The sequence below is a fragment of the Heterocephalus glaber genome, unplaced genomic scaffold (genome assembly GCF_053883595.1).
Source record: "Heterocephalus glaber isolate CG9 unplaced genomic scaffold, H.glaber_assembly_v1.0 deba00000676, whole genome shotgun sequence".
Classification (NCBI taxonomy): domain Eukaryota; kingdom Metazoa; phylum Chordata; class Mammalia; order Rodentia; family Bathyergidae; genus Heterocephalus; species Heterocephalus glaber.
In genome coordinates, this window is record NW_028258156.1 from 3,378,207 (window position 1) to 3,404,156 (window position 25,950).

The 25,950-nt window shown below is 49.5% G+C and overlaps 4 protein-coding genes and 1 long non-coding RNA gene across 10 annotated transcripts in view; 4 read left to right on the forward strand and 1 right to left on the reverse strand.

Annotated features, from left to right (window-relative positions):
- Positions 1 to 3,061, forward strand: Hoxa7 (homeobox A7). Of its 2 annotated transcripts, XM_087206610.1 has the most exons (3): positions 1 to 121; positions 299 to 886; positions 1,813 to 3,061. In XM_087206610.1, the coding sequence occupies exons 2-3, from the start codon at positions 508 to 510 to the stop codon at positions 2,130 to 2,132; spliced, it is 699 nt and encodes a 232-aa protein (XP_087062736.1). In that variant the 5' UTR covers positions 1 to 121; positions 299 to 507; the 3' UTR covers positions 2,133 to 3,061. The 2 variants fall into 2 exon arrangements, with proteins under 2 accessions (XP_087062736.1, XP_004839565.1); XM_004839508.4 differs by having other exon boundaries at positions 62 to 886.
- A 341-nt stretch (positions 3,062 to 3,402) lies between these two features.
- LOC110348104 (uncharacterized) lies at positions 3,403 to 6,820 on the reverse strand. The gene is made up of 3 exons (XR_002393080.2): positions 6,657 to 6,820; positions 5,445 to 5,552; positions 3,403 to 4,797 (listed from the first exon to the last, which is right to left on the reverse strand). It is a non-coding gene; the product is annotated as an uncharacterized LOC110348104 (long non-coding RNA).
- Hoxa3 (homeobox A3) overlaps positions 6,684 to 25,950 on the forward strand; it is a 42,663-nt gene continuing 23,396 nt past the window's right edge. For all 5 annotated transcript variants that reach the window (XM_087206603.1, XM_087206604.1, XM_087206605.1 and 2 more), the window contains exons 1-2: positions 6,684 to 6,843; positions 16,920 to 17,023. The gene's annotated coding sequence lies outside the window, so the exon portion shown is untranslated. The remainder of the gene's footprint in view (positions 6,844 to 16,919; positions 17,024 to 25,950) is intronic.
- Positions 7,073 to 11,441, forward strand: Hoxa6 (homeobox A6). Its single transcript, XM_021254094.2, has 2 exons — positions 7,073 to 9,844; positions 11,182 to 11,441. The coding sequence occupies exons 1-2, from the start codon at positions 9,403 to 9,405 to the stop codon at positions 11,439 to 11,441; spliced, it is 702 nt and encodes a 233-aa protein (XP_021109753.1). The 5' UTR covers positions 7,073 to 9,402.
- Positions 13,135 to 16,045, forward strand: Hoxa5 (homeobox A5). Its single transcript, XM_021254093.2, has 2 exons — positions 13,135 to 14,033; positions 15,017 to 16,045. Exons 1-2 carry the CDS (start codon positions 13,139 to 13,141, stop codon positions 15,265 to 15,267), a joined length of 1,146 nt encoding a protein of 381 aa, XP_021109752.1. The 5' UTR covers positions 13,135 to 13,138; the 3' UTR covers positions 15,268 to 16,045.

Here is a 25,950-nt window from a genome sequence, read left to right on the forward strand (position 1 = left end):
CCTGCCAACAAGGCCATAGGGAGGGCGGGCGCATGGGGTGCAGAGACCCGCCGGGGGCTGCGTCAGCAGACAGGACACGGACAGGGAGGATCTGCCTGCCTACTCTGGGGCTCACTACTAGGTCTGGGGAGCTGTTCTGGGCCAAACCTGGTGGGCACCCGCTGGCTCCGGGCCGGCTTGGAGGCCAGCCGAGGATCCCGCCCGCGGAGCGCCGGTCCTTTCCACAGGGCCAGCCGGGCCGCCGGGCGCGGGCGGACTCGGTGGCCGCGTATCTGAGCCTCCTCTGCTTCCATTCTAGGCGGCCGCGGGCCCCGCCGAGCGAGACCACCTGTGAGGGCGGCAGAGATTGGCGGAGGCGGTCATGTGGGCGGTCACGTGCTGCGGCGAGCTCCGTCCAAAAGAAAATGGGGTTTGGTGTAAATCTGGGGGTGTAATGTTATCATATATCACGCTACCTCGTAAAACCGACACTGAAAGCTGCCGGACAACAAATCACAGGTCAAAATTATGAGTTCTTCGTATTATGTGAACGCGCTTTTTAGCAAATATACGGCGGGGGCTTCTCTGTTCCAAAATGCCGAGCCGACTTCTTGCTCCTTTGCGCCCAACTCGCAGAGAAGCGGCTACGGGGCGGGCGCCGGCGCCTTCGCCTCGACCGTACCGGGCTTGTACAATGTCAACAGCCCCCTCTATCAGAGCCCCTTCGCGTCGGGCTACGGCCTGGGCCCCGACGCCTACGGCAACCTGCCCTGCGCCTCCTACGACCAAAACATCCCCGGGTTCTGCAGTGACCTCGCCAAAGGCGCCTGCGACAAGGCGGACGAGGGCGCGCTGCACGGCCCGGCAGAGGCCAATTTCCGCATCTACCCCTGGATGCGGTCTTCAGGTAGGCGCAGCCGCTAGGCGGTCGGGTGGGTCCGGCGGGCGGAGCGGGAGCCGGAGCGCGGCGCTGGGGCGCAGGGCCCGGGAGAGCTGAGCCGGGCGGCTGCAGCCCGCGGCCCCCGTGACTCCTGGCGGCGCTGCCTTTCTGGTTTTAATTAGAGCTGAGGCGCCATTGCGTGGAGAGCCCATAGCATTGTATGTAAATGAGGCTCATAAAACTTTTTATGGCCCAATTAATGGTTTCAATCCTCGTAAATTTAGTTAACTCCATTTGCCTCGGAATTTTAACATTAAGTTTTTCCCTATTCTCTCTCCCTGTCTCCTTTCTTTCTCCTTCTCCCTCTTTTCCTTTCAGCCTGGCTTTTCTTTCTCAAAAGCGGAGAGAGCCAAACCCTCTGGGGCCCCTCACCCACCCCTGTGCCAGGGGCCATTTGAAGACGGGAGAGAAGGGGACCGAGGGTCGGAGTGCCCTAGGAAGGTCCCGGGGATGGAGTCCATAGCTGATGGGGAGAGTTGCCCACTCGTCTGGGAAAGCTGGGGAATGGCTAAGCTCCCTTTGAATGCAAAAGTGCAGCGTCTCCCACTTGCCCACACTCTATATTTACAATTTCCCTTTGTCAGGGAGGAAGCAGGACATTGTGGAAGCGTAGCCGGCTGGAAAGGTCGGTTGGTTGTAAAGTTGGAGTTCTGCGCCTTCCCTTCTTACAGAGCTGCCTGCCGTCTGGCCGAGGTTGGGGTCTTCCGATAACACTGCCTCCTTCTACCTCCAACTCTGGTCGGAATTTTGGGGCAGAGGGAAGCCATGCGCCTAGGTATGGGCGGGGAAGAAAATGCACCCTCTGGACAGTGGCCTGGCTAATGCACTGTTCTCTCCGTGTCCCTGTCTGCTTGTCTATCCGTATGTCCATGTGTCTGCATTTCTATTCTCAGGACCAGACAGGAAGCGAGGCCGCCAGACCTACACGCGCTACCAGACCCTGGAGCTGGAGAAGGAGTTCCACTTCAACCGCTACCTGACACGGCGCCGCCGCATTGAGATCGCCCACGCGCTCTGCCTCACTGAGCGCCAGATCAAGATCTGGTTCCAGAACCGCCGCATGAAGTGGAAGAAAGAGCATAAGGAAGAGGGTTCCACCCCTACCACAGCCCCAGAGGGTGCGGTGCCCTCTGCAGCCGCTGCTACTTCAGCCAAGGCCGAGGAGGAGGAGGAGGAGGAGGAAGAGGAGGAAGAGGAGGAAGAGGAGGAATGAGGGGCCAAGCCAGGGCCCTGTCTTCATCGGACAGTTGGAGAGGCGTCTTTAAGAGACTGGCTGGTTTTATTTACAAAAATGGGGGGAAAATAAAAGAAAATGTAAAAAAAAAACAAAAGGGAAAACACCCCAACTCCCAACAGCACCCACCCACCTCACCACCTGATGTAGCTCCCAAATTTCTGGACTGAGAGGCTATGAAGACTAGGTCACCTTCGAATCCCCTTTCCCTCTGAGGAGTCCAATAGACACCCCTAACCCCAGGCCAGCGCTCTGCATCGGCCATGGCCAAAATACTACCTAGCACAGGCCTCCTTGAGGGGCACCCCCAAACTACCTATGGGCCCAGCCACAGTGGACCTCCACTCCCAGGAAGCCTCCTGGTGTCCCAACACTGGCAGACACCCAGCACTATACCCCATACCTACAGAAACTCGATTCTTTCAGTACTACCTATTAGCCCCAAACTACCTATTTGTGCTGGCTAGCTTGTCTGCTACTTAGTGTTGGCGTCCCCCCACCCCAGTACAGGCCCTTATTGCTTCCAACAGACAGCCTTTGGGGTCCCCAAGGCGTCACTGGGAAGGCACTGAGGTCCTGGGATCAGGGCATTGGCTTCTATTTAAATTGAAAAATAATATATTTATTCCAAAGCATACTAAGTGCTGCAACCTAGAATCCCTCTTTCTCTGGCTTGGACACCCCAAGTTCAGGCCCATCACCCCCTACTTTTGGAGGGGAGTATTCCTGAGCGGGGTGCAAACCTCTGGGTTAGCTTCTGCTTTGTAGGACTGTGGAGATGCTCCCAGCATCATTGTCTTCTACCCTGGCTCTTGTGTCCTACTGTTTAGCCATGTCAAATACGTACACCCTCACTTTTCCTACAATGGCAAATACTGTATATTTGAATGAAATTTTTTGGTCATTTCTATAGTCTTGGAGCTCATTTGTAAAGAAATGTCTTGACTTGGGAAGGATATGTTAATGGGGTGACCTTATAGCATGGTGTGTTGTCTTGAACTAACTCTGTAGTGGGCAGGGAGGTCTAATTCCCTCCCCAATGTCCTTCATCTCCTGTATTGTTCTGTGTCCCCTAAGCTCCAGCCTGGTGTTCAGGGAAGGAACTGTTCCCAGCCCAGCTAACCATGTTTTATGTAAGAAAAATAAAGATGCTTGGTCACAAAGAAAAATGGAGTGCTTTATCCAGAGGGGATGGGTAAAGGGAGGTGGCCAGAGCCGAAGGGAAGTCCTGGCTATGTGTGTGTGCTCAAAGGGGCAGTTGGGAAGCAAGTGGAGGAATCTTCTTGGCTCCACGCATTGGTTGTCCATGTATTAGTGTATAGGCACAATATGTCTCCTTTTATATTCCATGTGTGGATTTGTACAGGTACGTATGTGCCTGTTTTCTATGTGTATGCTTGGGTGTATATTTTTGCTCTATTTCAATATTGTGTATATATCTATGTACATAAATGTGTGTTTATCTCCATGACCATAATTGGGTGCATGTTTTTCTGTGTGTGCACGATTGCATATTTTCTGCGTCTATAATTGAGTGTACCTATTTCCCTGTATCCATAATTTTATGGATATTTTTATCTGGTTTCTGTGTGTGTGTGTGTGTGTGTGTGTGTGTGTAAATATCTAGATTCCTTGAAAATGGAATCTTTGGTAGATACATTATACTTTATAAACCTCATAAAAACCTCCATAAATTCCAGGAGTGAATTCCAAATCCACCCTTTGCTCTAAGATTGGTGAGTGGGCTCTGAAGGAGATACTACCTAAGCCGTGGCAACAGATCCCGGATTCCGAATGCACCCTGAACTCAGTCTCAGGCTAGAAAATGGGATTCAGGGAACCCCCACCTCAGCTCACTCTGCCTTCAGGCGAGGCGAGGGCGCCCCAGCACCGCAGCAAAGGGGCTCAGGGAGGGGCAAAAGCCCGCAGACCTCGCGCAGCCTCGTCGGGCATCTGGGTGCGAGAAGACCAGGGGGCTGGGGAAGGGGCAAAGGGCTAGGGGACGTGGGGCCAAAGCCGAACATCCTGAGCGTTGCCAGTGATGATCTCCGCTCCTATCTCCTGCCTGGGTTGGGCCAGCTTCTTGGGCTCTTTTTATAAAACCCAGCCCAAAAGGGTCTGTAAAACCTGCAGCCCAAGTCAGGGCAGCTTCGGTGGTAAGATGGCGCCGGTGTAAGAGCTGCCTCCTCTTAGTGATGGGGAAAGGGTCATAAATCCGTTGTTGTTTATGAAAATTTACAACTTTGCAATACAACTTTATGAGTTGTTCGGCCCTTCCATTGGCCGCTGTCGGTCATGTGGATGAGAACCGTGAACATGAACTTTTTTATAATTTCCCTTGCGAGAATAGAGCCGCATTCTTTTGCTCCGCTCCATCCTGCCTGCTTCGGAGCTCTGCCTTTCCAGCCCGGCTGGGCTGCGCTTTGTCCGCCGATGGCCAGCGAGGGGAAGCCCCGGCCAGGCCCGGCCCGGCCGCTCCCGCGGGAGGTGGAGCGCGCCCAGTTCCCGGCGCCGCGGCAGCCGCTTTGCAACTCTCAACCTGGCTAATATCCTGCGTCCTCTGGCACCAGGAAGAAGGACAATTCGTCTCCAGGCTGCCCGAGCGACAGCTGTCAGAGGAGCAGGAGCTTCTGGAAGCCGCCATCTGAAGGTGAGACATGTGGGAAAGAGACAGGAGCAAAGGTGGTGAGGTGCCACGGCGGTGGGAGAAGGCAACCAGGGCGGCTTTGAACAGGGACCACTCGTCATACCCCACCCGCATCACGGCCGCCCGGTCCACCCCACGGCCCACACAAACACTCACAAAGGCCACCACCACCTCCCCAACTCCCCCACACCCAGCCGCCGCCCCCTCCCCCCCCCGTCCCTCCCTCTCCTCCCGGGATCACCGGGGCAGAAAGTGCTCTGCCCGTCTTCTCTCAGCGGCACAGCGCCCTGGCACTGGCAGTAGCGCTTGGGTCTTCTCCCTCCCCTTCCCCAGCCACCCCGGGAAGCATAAAAGAAAGTGATCCTGCACTCTGCATTCCTGCCAACCTCAGAGTTTGGCTTTTTGGGGGTTTACTTGTTTGGGGGTTTGGTTTGGTTTGTTTTTTTCATTCATGGCCCAATGGGCTCTACTGAATTCCCCAACAACGGGAGAGAGCTCCAAGCTGGGGAGGTGAGAAGAGCTGAGGGCAGAAGTGAGTTAACCCACAGGCGTTTTATTAGCATTAACACCGCACCTTCTATTCCCTGGGAGCTGGGTTCAGAGAGAAAGGTAGAATGGGGGAGACAAACAACCAAAAAACTTACTAATTCAGCCAGAGTTCTTTGCTGATTGCTTGCTCCTCTGAGCCCGGTTTTCCGATGAGAGGGATGTCTGCAGCGCTGGGAGAAGGGAAGAGGTGCAGGGATGGAATTCTGTGTTGGAGGAGAGGACGGGGTTAATTGTCAGGATGTCACTTGGTGGGATGTTTTGGTGCGGAGAGCATTTCGGCATGACTGAGGTGGCAGGGGCCAGCAGCTGAGGACGAAAGAAGGACGTAGACCGATTCTGGGCAACAGGGGGACCCCCTACAACCCACCTCGGCACACTGGGCTGGCGACCATGGGCCCCACCTCCCGTGAGCGAGTGGGCAGAGGACTGTGGAACCAGCCGAGAGGAGGCACCGAGGGTCTGATGGTGGCTTTGCGTAGCGCGGTGACAAGAACCTGGCTCGGCCTGGGTATGAATCTCGGACCGGATTTGCCCCCGGGAGCTCTAGGCTACAAGAATCGATCCCCGGGTTCTAGGCTGGAGTTTTACCATATTTGTTCGGTTTTTGTTTGTTGTTCTTGTTATTTTCCCCGTTTAAGATAATATCTTGGTATGCATTAGATAACCAAGAAGGGATGTAAATGTTTGGTATGTTCCCCGGCACAGTGGGTGCGCTCGGGCAGATAAAGCGACGCATTTGCCTTGTAGGGCCGTTGGCTGCCCGTCCGCGGCTGCCGCGGGCAGATTATTTATTGTGACTGAGATGGCGCTCGCTGCTGCCACTCTGTGGCCGTCGCCGGGACCGGCGCCAACCTCAGCCCGCCTCTTGCAGCCTGGCGCGACTGCTGTGCGGGCCCCTCTGAGATTCCCCTGAAGGCAGGGGAAGGGGGGACGAAAGGGGACCTGAAGGGCAGTCTCCCAGGGTCTATTTGGCTGGGAAATCTCCCCGCCTCCGCCACCCCAGACTGAAGCTGGACGCCGGAACTGACTCGGGTCCTCCCCTCTCCCCCAACCCAGCACCATGGAGACTGGTTATACAGGCCGCCAGGCACGTCATGGCTGCTTCTGTCCAAACTGCGCGTCCCAAGGAGCCCTGGGGGCGCACGCCGGTTGGGGGAACGCGCTGGCTTTGAGATTCTGACATCGGAGAGGCCACTTGTAGTCCTGAGGCCTGCTGGCTTGGCTGGCCCTGAGGAGAACTGACTATGGCAAGGAAGGCGGATTTGGGCTCCAGGCGAGGACCTGGGATAGGCAGAGAGAGGCCTCACCTGTGTGCTGTTGGTTCTGGCCTGAGCGAGCGATCTGGAAGGTAGAAGGTGAGCCTTTAAGGGCCCCACACATCCCTGAAGGCCTTCCTCCAGCCTGGCAGAGTGTATGAGCTCAATGGGCAGCCCCGGGTAAGAGCTGAAGGCGTGACCCTCCTGGACATCCTGCCCCACTGGGAGAAGCTGAAAGGTAAGTTGGCTTTCTGCCTGGCTTTGACAGAGAATAGAGAGCTCTGGGCTGACCATTCCCACCCTCCAGGACAGGCTCTAGGTAGGGTGTGGAGCTTCTATTATTGCTTGAATGATTTCTCCCTTGTCAATCTCTTGGTCTCCCTAAAATGAATATATATGAATACATCATACATATGGAGAGAGAAGTAAATTGATAAAGTGGTTGGTGTAAAGATTTCAATTTAATATATTGTTTTTTCCACTTTAGTGCTTACAAAAGCTAGAAATATAGTGTTTTTCATCTCTGAACTGAATAATCAAATTCATTTATTTGCTGGGACAATTACTAGATGGAGAATCCAGGTCAAAGCCTAACAATAACAGTAGTAAACTGCCAGTAGCTCCAATACTGTGTAGGACATGGAGGAATGAAAGAGAAATTATAAATGTAAACATTTATCAACATCTGCAAACTGGTTACTTTAAATAATTTGCTTGAAATTACTGTTATTTGATGATTTTAAGATACAATAACCCAAACATGATTTTCTTGAAACACGGCTTTTAAAGAAAAATATCTCTTTTTATTTGTTTAGTTTTTGACTCTTGAGTATTTCATTTTTGCTTATTGGATTCTTTCCCTGAAGAAATCTGTGGGACATATGAAAATGTATCCTCTTCTGAATGACCCTTTATATGTAAAGAAAAACCTTTCCCTCTTTGGATTGATTAAAGTACAGGCACAAGGTTTCCTGGAAGCCTTTAAGAGTGCCATGGGCTCTGTGAAGGCTGCTGCCGCTGCTGCCGCTAGCCAAATCTTTTTCAGTTTTTTTATTTGGGGGGAAGGGAGGCCAGGAAAAAAATCAGAACGATAGAAAGAGATCAAGGAAGTCATTACCAGATTCCTAGGGGAGCACTGGATTGCCACCCCACTCCCCAAGTCCTGAACCCCATCATCCTGTATTGGCCAGGGTTTTCTAGATCTTAAAAGTAGCCTCCTGAAATCCAACCAAATAATGTCGTTTCTTCAATCTCCACAGAATTGAGGACTTTTAAAGCTAATTCAAGGAATTTTACAAGCCCAACAAACAGTCATAAAAATGCCATTAGACTGATACCACATTTTACAAAATGAGATTGATATGTATGCTGTAAAAGTGAGCTGTCTTGAAGGCACACCTCTCAGAAAAGAGAGAGCAACCCAGGACAGGCTTTTCCTGTCCTGTCTGGGAACTGCCAGGCCTGAGACCTTGGTAAAAGCAATTCAGGATTTCTGGAGCCTGTGAGAAAACTATTCCCATTCCCAGTCTGGAGCTACTGCCAGTGGCAGCCTCCGGAGTAGTCTTAGGAAGGGCAAGAAAGAGGACACGCCCCATGACAGTGCCAGCCGGGGGCGCCCCGGAAACCAAGCCCATTCAGTATTGTGCATCCTTGGGCCCCATGGAGCTGTTCTCTGTGCCCTGCTCCACCAGGGCCCTACATCTTCAGTACATCTTCAGTGCCTCTGGGATGAGGAGAGCGAGTTTGCATCTGGATTTTTCTGTCTCAGCTTCTAAGCAGTTCAGGTGGCTGCGGAGAGTTCCAGGGTGCTAGTCGAGGGTGGCAGTATGAGCCCAGTCTCAGCCTTTCTTCTGTAGGTCCTTTCCTGTGGAAACCTGTGGGTTCTGGCCTCTCTGTTCCCTGGGTTCAAAGACTGGGTACGAAGCTGGTGAGGATGCTTGCTTAGAGACCAAGTAGGCATGGGCCTTCACAGGGGAGCCCATCTGTCCCCCCAAAAGAGGTTGTTGCATGTGGGAGGCAGCGGCAGCAGGAGGAGCCTGTTTGGCCTTGTCCTGGTCAGTGTGGGTGAGCCTTTGGCTCTTTCTGCGAGGCCCAGACCTCTGGTAGAAATGAGGAGGGAATAAGGGGGTGCACCATTTCCAAGCCGGCCAATGAAAAACAGAGAGTGAAGCCCTGGCTCCTCAGACCTCCTACTCCAGCTCAAGACCCCACACCCTCCATTAGGGGGGCACAAGGGGAGGGGCAATTCAGGCCAGGCCTGGAGTGTAGGCCAGCAGGGACCAAAGCCACTGTGGTCGCCACTCCTCTTGGCGGCAGGATGGTCAAGTTTCCTGTTTAGAGGAGAAAAACCCAGCAAAATTCTACAAGGAAAAAAAAAAAGGATGGGGAGGGAGTAGCAGGAAAGAGCAAGCCTGACAGGCCTTTGAGGCGGCCTGGGCGATAGTGCTCCTATCCGGGTCTGATCTGCACGTCCCTGCCCAGGCCGGGCCGGCCGCTGGCGTTTGGGGAAAGAGCCGCGGGCTGGCTGTGCGCGCACATTAATCTGCTGGGCGGGAGGCGGGCGGCTGGCGGGCGGGCTGGGGGCTGTTTGTAACTTTGCTGCCTCGGTCGCCGCGGTCCCCGGGGAGCGGGCTCCGGCGCTCGCTCCCATTGGCCGCCGCCGCGTCAGCTGGTGCGATTTGCTGCTGTCGCTTTTGGCGTTCGGCCATCCAGAAACAAACCAGTTCGATGACTACTAATAGTTATAGCCAGATGTACTAATACACAACAAATCACAGTCCTGCGGAGGGGCGCGCAAATGAGTTCCTATTTTGTGAATCCCACTTTCCCCGGGAGCCTGCCCAGCGGCCAGGACTCCTTCTTGGGCCAGCTGCCCCTCTACCCGGCTGGCTATGACGCGCTGAGGCCCTTCCCGGCCTCATATGGGGCGTCGAGTCTCCCGGACAAGACGTACACCTCACCTTGTTTCTACCAACAGTCCAACTCGGTCCTGGCCTGCAACCGGGCGTCCTACGAGTACGGGGCCTCATGTTTCTATTCTGATAAGGACCTCAGTGGCGCCTCGCCCTCGGGCAGTGGCAAGCAGAGGGGCCCCGGGGACTATCTGCACTTTTCTCCCGAGCAGCAGTACAAACCCGACAGCAGCACCGTACAGGGCAAAGCCCTCCATGACGAAGGCACCGACCGGAAGTACACGAGCCCTGTTTACCCCTGGATGCAGCGGATGAACTCCTGCGCGGGTAAGGCATTTCCCTGCACCCCCACCCAAGACAGTGGAGGGAGAGGGGGAAGGAGGCAGGGAAAGAAGTAAGGAAGGAGATAGCGAAATTGGAAAGAGGAATAGAGAGAATGAAAGGAGGAAAGAATGAGCAAAGTTTCTTTGGCTTTTAAAAGTAGATTTTAAAAGAAGAAAACCCATTCCCAATGGGGCCGTCAGGCCAAGGCAGAGGAAAGGCAGGATGATAAGGTCCATGTAAGGTGACACTTTAGGGAGGATGGGGGAATCCCTGCCAAACTAGGAGAACTGTGACCAGGGCAACCTGAAGAGATAGGGAAGCAGGTTGGGAGGGAGAGCCCGCCCAGGCTGCACCCTATAACACTCTGCTCAGGTTCCCAGGTAGACAGGGCCTCCTGCACCTCCCAACCCCTCTCTTTTCTGCCCTTCAGAACCCTACATGGAGAGAGGGATCCATTTGGCGTCTTCTAGCATTTCTCTCCAAAGCCTTGGAGGGCCACATCCCCAGCTTCAGGACTTTTTCTCTCCTCCCTCCCCTCCTCCCCCTTCTACTCAACTGTTCTCTCTTAGCCAACTTCTGCCTCCTTCTGAGCCTGAAGCTCTGAGCCTCACACTTGGCTTGAGGAGATCCTTCTACCCTTTGGCACCAGAATAGACAGCCAACAGAGTCCTACATTGCAAGAAAGCCCAGACTGTTTATAGGTCCATCTCTTTGCCCTGGTTTCCAAAGACCCCACGGGGAATCCTCCCTCCCCCTTGGAACAGGACAGCCTGATATGGATTTTAGAAACAGTGTTTTGCTTTAAAATCCACCCCCATGGACCTCTGTGTTTTTCAAGTGGGTCATATAATTTGGGAGAATGTGCAAACATTCGAGAGAGCTAACCATATTTAACTTCCAAAAAGACGCGTTGTGTCCTGACATAGGTGGCCTCAGTAGCATCCCCACAGAGACCAGTGTGTGAATTCAGTGTCTACACTGCTAATAGAGATCCAGTCCCACCTACCCCAGATGCACATATACTACACGCCACAAAAATGATTCTGTTGTCCCAAATTACAAATGCCCATTCTATTATTTCATTTGCTATGGTTTTCTCACAAGTCAGAATTTTCAAAAACAGTATCTTCCCATCCCAAGTCGTTTTAGGTGGAAGACATCTGGATTGTTATGAAACAGTCTTCACCATTCGGCCTGCTTTCCACCCTAGATGTAGTGGGAGAGGCAGGAATGGAGGCAAAGTGGTTTCCAGCCCAGAGGCCCCTGGAGGGAGGCAAGGGACTCACTGGCTCGGCCCTACCGACCCTCGCTTACCGGCACCCGGCCATTTCTGCCTGCAGGTGCTGTGTACGGAAGCCACGGGCGCCGAGGCCGCCAGACCTACACGCGCTACCAGACCCTGGAGCTGGAAAAGGAGTTCCACTTCAACCGCTACCTGACACGGCGCCGCCGCATCGAGATCGCCAATGCGCTCTGCCTCACCGAGCGCCAGATCAAGATCTGGTTCCAGAACCGCCGCATGAAGTGGAAAAAGGAAAATAAACTCATCAATTCCACACAGCCCAGCGGGGAGGACTCTGAGGCAAAAGCGAGCGAGTAAATGCCCGCGGAGGGACCAGGCCAGCGCTGCAACCTCCTTTGGCTTTGCCCCCTTGCCCTTGCCTGCTTCCTAACTTTCTTCCCCTTGTGCTGCTATCGGGGGCTTTCACAGCTTCAGGGGAGCCTGAAGCTTTGCAAGCGCGAGAGTATTTATTACAAAAAAAAAAACCCCAAACCCCCTCACACATAGCCAGTGCCAGCGGTGGAGCGGCGCGCACTGTACACACACAGGCCTGCTCCCCAAGATTTCCCAAGTCAGCTCCGAGCTCCCAGAGTGTGCCCCGAATTTCTCCCCAGCTCCTGTGTTATCTCTTTCAAGCTCCTCGAGCTCAGAATGTGGAGTTGCTGGAGAAGAAAGAGCCCCAGGCCGTGCCCAGTCCAGTGTCTGGGCGTCTCCGCCTCAGTCCTGGGCGGTAAGCCCTGAAGGGCATCACTAAATCAGCTCAAGCCACTGGAAAGAGAGGAGGGCCTAAGGGCTGGGGCTCCAGACCTGCCTTGGTCCCTCAGGCTACCCCCCAAACAGGAAGAAGCTTGAGAAACAAAAGGGCCCCGACTGAGCCTGTTCTCTCCTGCCTGCGCACAACCGTCAGTGGAAAAGAAGCAGCCAACCAGCCGAGGCGAGCTAACCTGGGCGCGGGTGGAACGTTACAGCCCCGGGAGTGTCTGGGCTCCCGAAAGTTCCTGGCTCCGGATTCCAGCTCCCTGCCTCCGACAGCGCCGGTGCCACCAAGAAGCAGTTTTCAGCACCCAAGCCCCTCCAAGCTCAGGGCCATGGGTGCCACCAGAGTGCTGGCTTCCAAACGTGCCAGGGGCGCCTGCGACGCCCGGCCTCCAGCAGGGAGACCCTGCTTGCCTCCCAGCTATATTTGTGATTTACTTTCATCTTTTGTAGCCCAGAAAAATAACTACGGAGATACGAGGCACAACCATGAAATGCTTCCATTATCTCCTTCAATTTACTCCTGGAGGTCTAAGAAAGACCCCAATAACTCGGCCCACGGATTCCCAGCTCCCAAGCAGGCTCTGTGGCCGCAGGAAGCCTGGGCCCACTCGCTGGGTTCACAGAGAACCCTCCGACTTGGAGCCCGGCTGGCTCAAGGAATGGGACCTGGTGGTGAAGATTCTGCAAGTCAGAAACGTGAACAAATCAAATAGCAAACTAATAACACAACAACCGTATTTACAAGAAAGAAAAATCGACTCCAGTTATAAAAGTGTGTGGAATCTGACCTCGCCTAGGAGAAACACTACACAAAAGCTATCTTTAATAGACGCCTGTCATTTAAGAGCGGCAGGGACACTGTCCCTCTTGCACTCGCAAAAACAGAGCCGTAATTGTAGCTGCTGCTGCGGGCAGGATTTATTTCTCCAATTTGGCTAAATGGCCTCCTCCCCTTCCTTGAAGGTGTCATCTGTATTTTCAAAATTCAGAGCTGCAGGCAGGACGGCAGAACCGACCCCAACCTCCACACAAAAATAAGAGAGGCTGCAAAACGGGCAAATAAAGTTGTAAATAAATTCCAAGTCACCAGCTCCCCCTAATTCTCTGCATCCTCGCCGGGCGCGCGATCGGCAGCTGACGGCCTCACAATTGGTACATCCTAATGGAACTGCGAGGGAAATGCAATAATTTTGCCATAATGGGCTGTAACCTCAATTCGACCCCGGCCCTTGCAGTCCGGGGTCGGAAGCAGAGCGATGCTCCCTGCCTCCAGCGGGTGGCGCTCGAGTCCGACTGAACGGCGGCGGCGGGCGGCGGGCGCGCGCCTGGGGCGCGCGCGCCACCCCTCTCGCCTCCACCCAACTCCCCCATTAGTGCTCGAGTTTACCTCTAGAGGTCATCAGGCAGGATTTACGACTGGACAACAAAAGCACGTGATTCGAAGTCGTACCCCATATTTGGGTGCCTACGTAGGAGGGAACCAAGTACATGTCCCAGTCATTTCCATAATTCATCATAAATTGTGCAAGGGTGCTATAGACGCACAAACGACCGCGAGCCACAAATCAAGCACACATATCAAAAAACAAATGAGCTCTTATTTTGTAAACTCATTTTGCGGTCGCTATCCAAATGGCCCGGACTACCAGTTGCATAATTATGGAGATCATAGTTCCGTGAGCGAGCAATTCAGGGACTCGGCGAGCATGCACTCCGGCAGGTACGGCTACGGCTACAATGGCATGGATCTCAGCGTTGGCCGCTCGGGCTCCGGCCACTTTGGGTCCGGGGAGCGCGCCCGCAGCTACGCGGCCGGCGCCAGCGCAGCGCCCGCCGAGCCCAGGTACAGCCAGCCGGCCACGTCCACGCACTCGCCTCCGCCCGACCCGCTGCCCTGCTCCGCCGTGGCCCCCTCGCCCGGCAGCGACAGCCACCACGGCGGGAAAAACTCCCTGGGCAACTCCAGCGGCGCCTCGGCCAACGCCGGCAGCACCCACATCAGCAGCAGAGAGGGGGTTGGCACGGCGTCCGGAGCCGAGGAGGACGCCCCTGCCAGCAGCGAGCAGGCGAGCGCGCAGAACGAGCCGAGCCCGGCGCCGCCCGCTCAACCCCAGATCTACCCCTGGATGCGCAAGCTGCACATAAGTCATGGTAAAGCCAGCCTTTTTCTAACTCCGCGCGTCTGCGGGGGCGCGGCTCTCGGTCTCCCCTGTCTCCTTGCCGCCCTTTCTCCTGGTCTCTCCTAGTCTCTTCTCCCAGCCCTGCGGAGCCTCTCCCTGCCGGTCTCCCCCTGCCTCCATCCTTCCTCCGCTTCTCTGCAGCAACCTGCACTCGCAAGTAGCGGGGCAATGGGCCGGTGGCCAGGCAAGTTTGGACTTTAAAAAAGGTAGAAAGGAAAAAAAATCTGCCTTGAACCCCAGCGCCTCGGAACGCGCTCCAGGCTCAGGCCAGCCGAGCAGGGCGCAGAGAGGTAGAGGATGGCAGGCAGTAGGGGCCGTGAATCGGGCTTGTCAGGATGGATAATTTATGGGAAGGGCTAGGCCGGGGAAACAGCGTTACTAATTAGACCCCCGAAAAGAGGCTTGGGGTGAATAATTGAGGCGAAGGCCGGCGGGATTCTGAAGTTTGGGAGAAAGAGGGAGAGAGGGAAGGAGGGAAAGAGGAAAAAAAGAAAGAAAGAAAGCAGGCGCCCCAGGCGGATAGGCTGGAACTGGAGGCGGCTCATGGGGCTGGAACTTTAAGGGAGAGTGACCTGGAAGCCACTGTGGCACTCAGAAAAGGGCCGTGCTCCGGTGGTTTCCGAGAGGTGGGCAGCCTGGGAGGGCTGTGCCCCCTGCTTGGGGCTCCTGGGGCAGGGCCAGAGGCCACAGAAGGGCGAGGGAAAGCCTGGCGGTCCTCGGGGATGTTGTTCCAGCCTCAGATGGGCCGATTGTTCCCAGAGTCCAAACCGTATTGTTTTCTCTCTAGAAAGGAAGAGGGAAGGAAATTCGGGAGTGGCGGGTGGACAGAGAGGGAAGACTTGTTGAGCCTTTCACCTGGTTCCCCGAGCTCAGGACCCTGGCTCATCAGCTGGCAGACTTTGGGAGCCAGGGGCTGAGGAGTTGGTCGCTAAACCTCTGACTTTTCTGTTGCAGACAACATAGGCGGCCCGGAAGGCAAAAGGGCCAGGACGGCCTACACACGTTACCAGACCCTGGAGCTGGAGAAGGAGTTCCACTTCAACCGCTACCTGACCCGCCGAAGAAGGATTGAAATAGCACATGCTCTTTGCCTCTCCGAGAGACAAATTAAAATCTGGTTCCAAAACCGGAGAATGAAGTGGAAAAAAGATAATAAGCTGAAAAGCATGAGCATGGCGGCGGCAGGAGGGGCCTTCCGCCCCTGAGCATTTGAGCATTTAAAGTACTGAGCAGTATTAGCGAATCCTGCTTAGTGTCAGTACTAAGGTGACTTTCTGAAACTCCCTTGTGTTCCTTCTGTGAAGAAGCCCTGTTCTCGTTGCCCTAATTCATCTTTTAATCATGAGCCTGTTTATTGCCATTATAGCGCCTGTATAAGTAGAGCTGCTTTCTGTTCATCTCTTTGTCCTGAATGGCTTTGTCTTGAAAAAAAAAATAGATGTTTTAACTTATTTATATGAAGCAAGCTGTGTTACTTGAAGTAACTGTAACAAAAAAGAAAAGAGAAAAAACACACAGAAAAGTTCCCCTTCAACCTCGTTTAGTGCCAATGTTGTGTGTTGCACTCAAGTTGTTTTAACTGTGCATGTGCGTGGAAGTGTTCCTGTCTCAATAGCTCCAAGCTGTTAAAGATATTTTTATTCAAACTACCTATATTCCTTGTGTAATTAATGCTGTTGTAGAGGTGACTTAATGAGACACAACTTAACTTGTTCGACGTGTAGTGACTAGTGACTCTGTGACGAAAACTGTGACTCCAAGCGGTGTGTCCCTGCGTGCCTTTGTAGGACCCTTTGCACGAACTCTGGAAGTGGCTCTTATAAGCGCAGCTTCAGTGATGTATGTTTTTGTGAACAAAGTTACAAATATTGTCCAAGTCTGGCTGTTTAAGCAAACTGTGATCAGCTTTTTTTTGGGGGGGGGGATTTGTTTTTAAGGAAAAATACTGACTGGAAACAAAAATAAACTTTCTATTGTAAGTTCTCTTGGTCTGTTTGTGCCAAATAGTAAGCGGCTCCTTCTGCTTTTCTGTCTGCCTGTCTGTCTGTCTGTCTAGTCTTGGGAGCTGGTAAGTCTGAGGCTCACCTGAGCAGCCTGCCTGTGCATGGAGGCCTCAGACCAACAGCCTGACCCTCTGCCTCCCTAAGTCTGACCCAACAGAAAGGTTGGAGCAGAAAGTAGGAAAAGCTATAGGCAGTTCCAAAATCTATCCACCTTGCCAATCTCTGAGGAAACCAAGTTAACTTTCTGGGTACAAAAAGAGAGTAGAAGAGAAGGAAAACAGCAGAAAAAGCCCAGGGCATTGTTAGCCACCTTCGGGGCCCACACAGATCCTCTTTCCTAAGGCTGTCCTAGGCCTCTACTTGCTGTAAAGAGTTCTGTGCCAGGTTGTGGACCACAAACCCTTGCCCCTAAACAACCCCATTGCCCCTTCCCAACTTCTCACCCTGAACCCAGTTGACTTCTTTTGCTACAATTAATTTGCTACAAATGGAAGGTACTTACCCCATCCTAGCTTGATTGGGAAACTCCTCAGAGCTGCTAAGCGCAACTAGAGATTTGCACATTTACCGACCGCTTACACTGATGCCGTCTTTCCTTTTAAAAGTTATAAAACAGTAAACTTTATAAGCCCCAGTTCCGGCTATATGACATTTGGGTGCCAAATGAATAGGGTTTTGTCTATGAATTAGATCGTAAAATCATCCATAGCACAGACAGATCGGCTCACTGGCTATAAAACGTCACGTGGGGCCATTAAAGTAAGTTTTATGGTTTTGGGGAGTTGACATCCAACATTATATACCACATAACATATAATCTCACTGACGCTGGACTCCATTTGACTCTTTTGCAGGCTACGTGTGCTGCCTGGTCATTCAAATTGTCAATTTTAGGTCCAGAAGTGTCCAAACCACAAGTTCTCAAAACTCTCTGAAAAATGGCTCCCTCCGAGTTAAGGTAAGCTCGCCTTCTGAGCGCTTTCAAGTTTATTTGTACTCTGAAAACTTTAGCATTTCTCTCTCTCTCTCTCTCTCTCTCTCTCTCTCTCTCTCTCTCTCCTTCTCTCCCTCTCCTTCCTTCAATAACTCTGAGAGCATATTAGAATTTAAAGTGGGAGGGCACACTTGTCCTCTGCTCAATTTGCAGCACCAAGGTCTAGTTTTGCGAAGGCAGCACGGTGAGCAGAGCCTGTGGCCGTCGCATCCCCAGGCCTAACTTTAATTGCTGCACAACCGCGGATGTTAATGACTTCCGTTGCTCCTGCCGGCGTGCAAAAAAGATGATTTTGTGTGCGAATGGGCCTGTGTGTGTAGACTTGGCAGGGGACCCCCTCATTCCAGGCCCGGGTGGGTCCCGGCTCTTTGGGGGTCGAGGAGTCCCGGGGTGGGGGCTGGGAGACAGTGGGGCGCCGGCTGCGGGCGCCGGAGCTGCTCTCGGGAGTTTGAAAGAAAGGCCAGGGAGGGCCGAGGAGGACTCTGGCGGAATTCCTTACGGGGCTGTGGCAATATGTCTTCGCTGGCCAGGGTCATTTGGCAGGACTGAATTGAGGCGGCCTTCGGGGCCAGGTTTCAGGCTGGTTCTGGAAAGCAGGAGGGTGGCAGAGGCTGGCGAGGCGCGGGCTGCACCTCCAGGCTGGGTCCCTGGGTTTCGAGGCCGAGACCAAGCTGCTAGTACCCGTAGCACTCTGGGGACCGAGGGTCCCCATCCGAGGAGAGCAGCACCCGCTATCCCGCACCCAGGCCCAGGCCCTGAACCTTGTTTGCCTGCACATTCTTTTTATTTCGCTGGGACAGTTCTCACCCGCCTGTGAGTCTGAAGCAATAAAGTTTATGGCCGGATTTAACTTTAATCTTTGTATCCCCAGGCTAATTGAAAGGGGTTAAAGTACTTTCTTTTCTTCCGGCCTGCCTTTCTTCTGCCTCTCTTCTTTTCCTTTTCCTCTCCTTCTTTGTAGAATTAAAACATCTATGCATAGGACCCTCAAAAGGCAAGTTAGGTGTCCCCCTAGATAGCACTAAAGATTAGAGAAATTTACTCTTACTCAACACAGAAAATCTCTCTTCCAAACTGTGTCCTAAAGTTTGGGGGGAAATCGAGGTGTCTTCAATGACCAACTTAAAAGTCCCCACAGCCATTAAGTTGTTTTTCCTGACACATCATAAAGCCTAGTTTAGGAAAGAAAGTGGTCGTTTGTCAGTAGGAGATTTCCTACTCTCTTTTGTTAGTTGCTTTTTCTGTTTGATCTCAGGAAATTTACATAATCTATGATTTCCAAAACAGTCTCCAAAATTGCACCAAGGAGTAAAGTAAGGCGAAATAAATTTTTCCTGGGTACAATTCTATCTTGGCCCCAGCTACCCTTCTGCTCCCAGGCCCCCATATTCTTCAGTGGCAAAGCACACCAAGTGACTGGGGACATTGTGGCAGTTCTGGGGTCTTTTGAGGGGATATCCACAAGGGACCTTGCAGATTTCCCCCAATCCTTTTTGAGAAGTTAAGGCAAATCTCAAACTGCATTGACAAACAACAAAGAATGGGATCTGCTATTTTCTTGAGAGCTAGGTAGTTTCCTGCAGGTACTCATTAGTATAGATATTTACCAAGTGCTTAAAGAAAAATGTTTTTAAAATTTAGATTTGGAATTTCTACAAACTTTATCGTGCAAAGGTGATGATCTACACTCAGAATAAATCCAAAAGATGTCCTTAAAGTCAGAAATTCCAAAATCAAAACTTCAAAAGTTTTGTTTTGAGAAATTAAAACCCTCCATTAAGTCTTACTTTTCATAAATAGTGTGGTAAGATGAAGAAGTGAATTTTGGTATTTCTGCACTCAGGAAGAGGTGTCCACATCTTATAGGAACCAGAATAAAAATTCTAAATGTGTGGGTTCTGTCTTATGTGTCTGCAAGAGTTCTGGATTTGTTATTTTGCTGCTCTGAGTTTGGGGACCTTTGTTGGAAAACATTGGGTTTTGGCTCCACTTTGGTCATTCATTTGGTGATCTTGCTTAAGTGATTTCTTGGTGATTGAGATTAGATGCGGAAGAAAAGAGTCCTAGAGATGCTGGCAGTTTCCTCTGAGTATCTTGGGTGAAAAAAGTGTCCAATTCTACCTGAGGCTGAGTTGTTGGAATCATATCCAACATCATAAAACACAGATAATCTCTCCTGAAATTTTAAAAAAATACAGGCCATAAATATTGTCAGCTTACTCATTTCTGTCTGTGTTAATCTTCACAAAACTTGAAGAGAATTTAAGAGTGCACATCAGCCTATATGGGGTTTAATGACTTGTAAGAAATACAGCATCCAGTCAGTCCTAGGTGAATGTTATTGGAGGGATTTTTTTCTTTCCTCCTATTTTAATAGGGTGCATACTAAAGAAATTATCTGCTTTCTGCTCATTTTGTAGATAAGTTACTTCTTCTTATGCATCCTTTTGCACTGTTTCTGCAGAGGAACTAACTTTTGAAAAATCACTGTCACTGAGAGCTTTATGAGGACACCCAGCCTCAGCCGGTGGCTGAAGTGTGATTCTGTGCTCCTCCTCATCTTGTAAAAGGAGAAGGCAGCAGAAATATGCAGGGGCTCCTTTGTTTCCACAAGACTAAGAGACAATATTTCCTGAACTGTAAATATAATAGGAAGCTTCTGGTCACACTCACTTGGGGTTTGTTAGGGTTTCCATGGTCTAATTTCACAACATTATGCCAAGATTCCCTTTCTCTCATGCACTTTCCCCTGCTGCATTGTTGGCGGCTCTGGGAGAGCAAGACAGAATTTTCTCCCAGAAGCAGTTATGTTCATTTGTTGAGATCTAGAGTTCCAAATAATCACATCCTAAAAGATGGCCTATTAAGGGGGAAAACAATCCTTTTAGCTTGAAAGATGCCTTTAGTGTCTCTCCTGCCTTGGCTGAGGATCTGCCGATGGCATGCCCACCTTGGAGAGGGCAGAGTATTGTGAGCTCCATCCCTTTGGCTTCTAAGGGGAATTCCCTTTCAGCCAATGATAAAACTATAAGTGGGGCTCCCAGGCAAGGTTGAGGGGGTCAGCCTCGACTCCTAGCACATATGGGAGTGGATCCACAGTCTTAGCCATTCTAAGCCCCACCACTGGAGGATCAGATAGGTTTGTTTTGTTTGGTGTTTTGCACAAAGAGATTTGTCCTTCTCCCACCAGATCTCTTCTCCACAAACCAGTCTTTTCAATAATAATATCTGTTATGAAGGTTATTAGGTAATTATTGCGATTTTGTGAAGCAGCCCTTGCTGGAGGTGAAGTCTGTCATCGCCTAACAAATGATGCCCATGCAGTTCACTGCCGGGTTAAGTAAATGCAGAGAAGATAAATCTGCACACCCTAGGAATCGCCAGCAGAGCACGCTTTAGTACAAGTTCACAATCAACTTGCCTGCCTGGGCCAGCTCTCCCTACAATTAGGGCTGTGTCTTTATCTTTAAAGAAAAAAGTCTTCACTTCTCATTGCTGGCTTTCCCCCATCTTTTTTCTTTCATTTTTTTGCAAGATTCTTTTGTATTCCAAATTTTCATTGTTAGTGGAATCATAAGTGATTTCCATTTACTCTAGTTCCTATCTATGTGCTGACAAAAAGAAGTAAGAGGCTAATTTAACAGGAAATACAATCATGAACACATAAAAATATCCAGCTCATCCTCTAATTCCAAAGGCTGTGGCAGAAGCAGGGCATCCTGAGATCCTCAGGACCTCTTCCCCCTGAATGAAGAAGCTCAGCTTTGTGTATCTTTGTGGTTAGTGTGTTACAACTACGGGTCAAAAAGTTGAGGGTCAAAAGTTTACATTGTGCAGCACTCTTAGTCATCTGCCCAGACAGAGTTTGATGTCAATGTTAGAGCTGCGATCTTGACTATCAGCACAAAAGATAAAATGGCTCAGAGTGACGCGTGTATCACAGTATGGACTCCAGGTGAACCCTAGTGGTTGAATGACCTCAATTACGGAGGAAAGGATAGAAAATTCCTCTTTTCAAGAGTAATACATGCTGTATTTCATGTTGAATTATCGCTCCCATTCTGAGGGAATAGCAGAAGGTAAATAGGCATAGATTACTGAAACACCAGCACTTTAGATGTTGGGGAACCAGGAGTGGTTTGTGGGTTTGTCACCAAATAAAAATGCTCAAAATTCAGTAGTGGGCCTTTAAGAAATAATGTAGCAAGTTCGCAATGTTGCATTTATACCCTCAAAGGCAAGAGAACAGCATAGCAAACCTCTTTAATTTGAAAAAGAGAATTTGGATTGACCAGAGTTATTTTTTTTCCTTTGAGCACATACAGTGACTCCTAAAACCTGCAAGAATAAGGGCAAATGCAGCCACTTTTTGAAAAATGTGTTCTTTGCAATTTTCAAACATAGAAAATGCTTTTTCTGAAATTGTAACCCACTGAATGCAAGTGATTCTTAGAGATGGGAAGAGGAGGGAAGGAGGTGGAACAGAATTCCCACCACCACCACCAGTGAGACAATGCTGATTGGTGTGAGGAAAACATTCACATTGTTGAAATTGCTGAAAATTTTTGTTATATTTATTAAAAACCACAACTGAGTTTAAAATAAATGCTACAATCTACAAGTGAATAACTGTAGAGAATGCAGAAAGGTAGAATCCATAATTGCCAGGCCACTTTGTAAGACCACCATGATAGACTTCTGTTCTCCAGAAAATACTTCTTGAAAATACATGTGGAGTTGCGGGGAGGTGGCTGAGGAGAGGGGAAAGCAAGCCGAGGAGGAAGGGTGGGAGAGTAGAAAAGAAAGGGAATAGTATATTAAAGAAGCAGACTGGAACCATGAGAAATGTGTGAATTGGAACTGAAGAGCTAAACAATATTATATGGATCTAGATTAGCTTTAAGTGTTGATGGCATTAGAATCTATTTTTCTATGCATCTTTTTTTCTATGTATTGACCTTCAAGTGATTATTGTAGGAAAACAGTGGGAAAAGAAACCATTTTCCTAGGGTTTTCTTCTTAATTCTGGAGATAATCCAACTACTTAGAATGTAGACTCTTGCAGAGATGTTTAAGATCATCCCAATGTATTCAGGTTGATTAGGTTTAATAGTGCCAGGTATGTTCAGTGGTGAAGTAAATATTTCCCAAACACTGCTTTCATGGAAGTAATCAAGGTGCTTCTACTGGGCAGTGTGTAAAGTTTTTACTCTGGCCAAGAGCTTAGAGCCAAATGGGGTTTTGCCAGATGAAATAGAAGAAAGGAAACAACTGTGGCGAGTGCCCTTACAGTAGTGAACACATTACCACATCTGGGCTAGTGAAATGAAAAAAGCCCCAAAACTTCCTCTCTTATGCAGACAATTATGTCTCTTTGAGAGAAACTTTTCATTGTACTTTTTGTTAAAACAGTGTAACACATCTTAGAATCATTTTAGCTTCAATACTCATAGATACTTCCAAGCTAGTCTTTAAAATGAAAGAAAATGATACTGCCAGAAGTTACAGTGTTTTTAGAAATCTCTTTATTCAGATTTTGATCTTTAGGCCTCTCACACAATCCTGTTTAAAATTTATGTGAAATTCCAAAATGAATTGCAGTCCTTATGCCTGGATTGTGCTCATCATTTTAAACGGCTGCTAGGAAACTACCTCCAAACAATGAATGGGTCAAATGTTTGGTAAAGTGTTATTACTCTACAATGATGTCTAGGGTAGGTGAGGGGAAGACCTTAAATGCCACCGTCAGGCATTTTGAATTTCTGCCTTTCTCCAGTTTGCTCCAGAGACGGACAGATAGAAAACAGTCTGGTTGAGTCTGGCCCCAAAGAACAAAGGACAAATACAGTCAATACATTCCATGATGTTTACATTTCCTTTGCTTTTTCCCTTGGTTTTTCCTGAGAAGGAATGACCTGGGCAAAGCACTCTGCTCTTTAAGAGACACTGTATAGACCTTTTAGAAGTGCAAAGTCCAAGGCCGAGGTGAACTTCAGGTCAGCGCGTCTAACAAATATGAAAATGTCGGCTGGTGAAGGGCGCGCCTTGTGATTTAACAAAGACTGTCAATGTGTAAGATTAATAAGAAACAAAATGCACATGGTGTCACTGTTCGGTCACTTTGAAACTTGGGACGGGGCTGCATTCAAGAGGGAAGGCTGTTCCAAATATATTCAAAATGATTCAAATCAGATTCAAACCAAGCTGCAAACACTGCCTCCCTCTCACCCTCCCTCTCCCTTGGGCTCGCTTCGCTCTCCTTCTGCATCTGGGATGTGAGGACACCATGAAAAGTTATTTCTCTTAATGGGATTTTAAGAAAGCTTTTGTTGGGAATATATGTTATTCCTCCATGTGGAAATGAACAAATGTGCTTACCAGTTTCCCAAGAAAAGGATAACGTTTTCACCCTGCTTGGGACTGGAGCCAGTTGGTGTGCGAAGATTAGCTTGCTCCCTCTCTGCCCCATTTCAGAGCATCCTATCTTTTCTTAAGCAAGATGCTTCTGGTAAACTTCAGTTTATTTTTAAATTGAGTTAGTATCTTCCTGGTTTCCCTTTGGTGTTTTGGATCTTACATGAGGGCAAGAGGTGTTTTCTTAAAGGTGTTTTTCAAAAGATTATTTGATTCAACAGAATTATGCTATGGCTTGCAAAGGGAGATTGTGCACGGTTCAGAAAAGGTACTGAGATTGTTTATTATAGCCATAAATCTTGCAGTAAAATGTCAAAATGTCCGTGTGTGAGATAACACTTGGTGGTCCTGGCTCCGTTTGTGTTTATGATAGGAACCGCAAAGACAAGTTACAGGCCTTGGGGGAATTCTGTGTAAGCCCATCTTCCTAAAGTAATAGGACTGCACAAAACATAGGCACAGTTAACTCATTTAGGGTAACCGTATACAAATCAGTGCCTGTGTCTACTTAATACTTAAAAATAGAAACTCCGTAGAAGGTTCTGAGGCTGAACAACGTGAATGCTGTGTTTCAGTGTCTGTAAATTTTAAATAGACATAGTTAAGACCCTGGGACTCAAAGCTGACGATGTGAGAAAGACAAGATTTCCTTGTCATGCTTTTTCTCCCCCTGAAGCTTAGAAAGACACTATTTTAGAATAGCGACCATGCTAGTTTACATTGCTTTAATCTAGCCTGAAAAGTAGAGGACCTAGGTATGTTTATAAGTCAGAGGGAGATTTCTGATATTGCTATACATTATATAATTACACTCTATGTACATATTATTTTTTTTTCTTACCAGGGAGAGGTATTGGTTTAGGCAGCTGTATTACAGGCTAGATCCCTCCCCCCAGTCTAGAAAGGATGTCTAAAGAGTACAGTCAGTGTTGATTTCTGTCTGACTCAGATTTCATTAAAAACAAAATTTTTCCAGAGCACCTCACATCGATGGACAGCACTCCTCACATACACCCAATGTGGAAAACCTCTTTGTACCACTTCAGGGCAATTTCAGATTCCAGTCAGAGAGCTAACATGATCCCTTTTTTAACCTATTTTCCTAAATTAGCTTAAAGATTAGTCCCATATAATAGGCTTTATGTGGCTAAGCATTAAATGACTATCCATCAAATGGATATATTCCAGCATTTAGTAATTCATATGAGTAACCGATATAAATGAAGATAGAATTGACATTCTTTTTGAAGTGTCTACAGGCTTGGGCTGTAACTTTCCTTGTCTTCGTTCCAGACTTAGTTGTGAGAAATGTTTATACTGCTCTTTGAAAATTCAACTAAGGTGAACCAGCTGAAATATCCTTGTTTTGCATGCCAACATGAAAGTTATTTTTAGAATAGTGACAATGCTAGTTTACACTGCTTTAATCTAGCCTGAAAAGTATAGGTCCTAGGTGTGTTTATAAGTCAGAAAAGGGAAGGCACACATTAAGAATAAGGTATCAGTATTTACTCCAAAGATCAACATTAGGTAGAATGAATAAGTAATTTATTTGTTAATAATGGCATAATTAGTTTACCCATCAAATTTCAATTACCAAATGGCAGGCAACAGTTCCCTCTCCCTCCTTCCGGAACTATTGATATCGTTAATATGTTAATTTTCAGCAATTCAAAAATTATAGACCATCCTGTAAATATAACTCTAGCCCCAGATGCATTTTGAGAAAGCAGCGTCCAGAAAAGAAAGAAAATTCTTAGCTTGAAAAGCCTTATTCGCGGTCAGACCCGACAAGGGCTTGTTGGGAAATTGTTCTAAAATAGGAAGGTACTGGTTTCAAAGCTCGGTTTTGTGGAGGCACTGCTTCTATCCATTCCCATCCTTGGGCCGGTCTCTCACAGTCGCATCTAGTAAAAACAGACATATTTAGTTTTCATGTCCACACCTCCGTCAAATTAGATGCTATTAGGAAGGACCCCAAAAATTTTTTAGGTAAAGAGAGTCAGTCTCTAAAAGAATAAAAAAGAAAAAAAATATATAGAAAGTGTCCATCTGGTTACATCGGGACGGCCCCGCTTTACATCCTTGTGTAGATTTCTCTAAGCTGCCCTCCCATCCACTCTTTGAGGCTCCTGCCAGACTTCTCAAAGCCAGGACTCTGCAGCAGACCAGAGACCAGACCGCAGTGTGTGGGGAAGGCATCAACGGGTGAGAAAATGGGTGTGTTGGACTTATTCGTTTTATTCCAAGGCTAGGATAAAAACCGGGATGTCCCTTGGTCTCAATGCCCTTCCCTCTCCCAGTTAGCCTCGAACCCTGGATTACTGCGCGGCCTGACTGAACCGTAGGTCAGCGCGGAGCCACAGCAGCCTAGCTACTCAGATGGGCAGGTCAGAAGTAGGACCCGCATCCGGCCCCAGAGGACCCACAGCCTGCCAAGCCTTGAATTCCCCGCAGGAATTCAAGTCAGTGGAGCT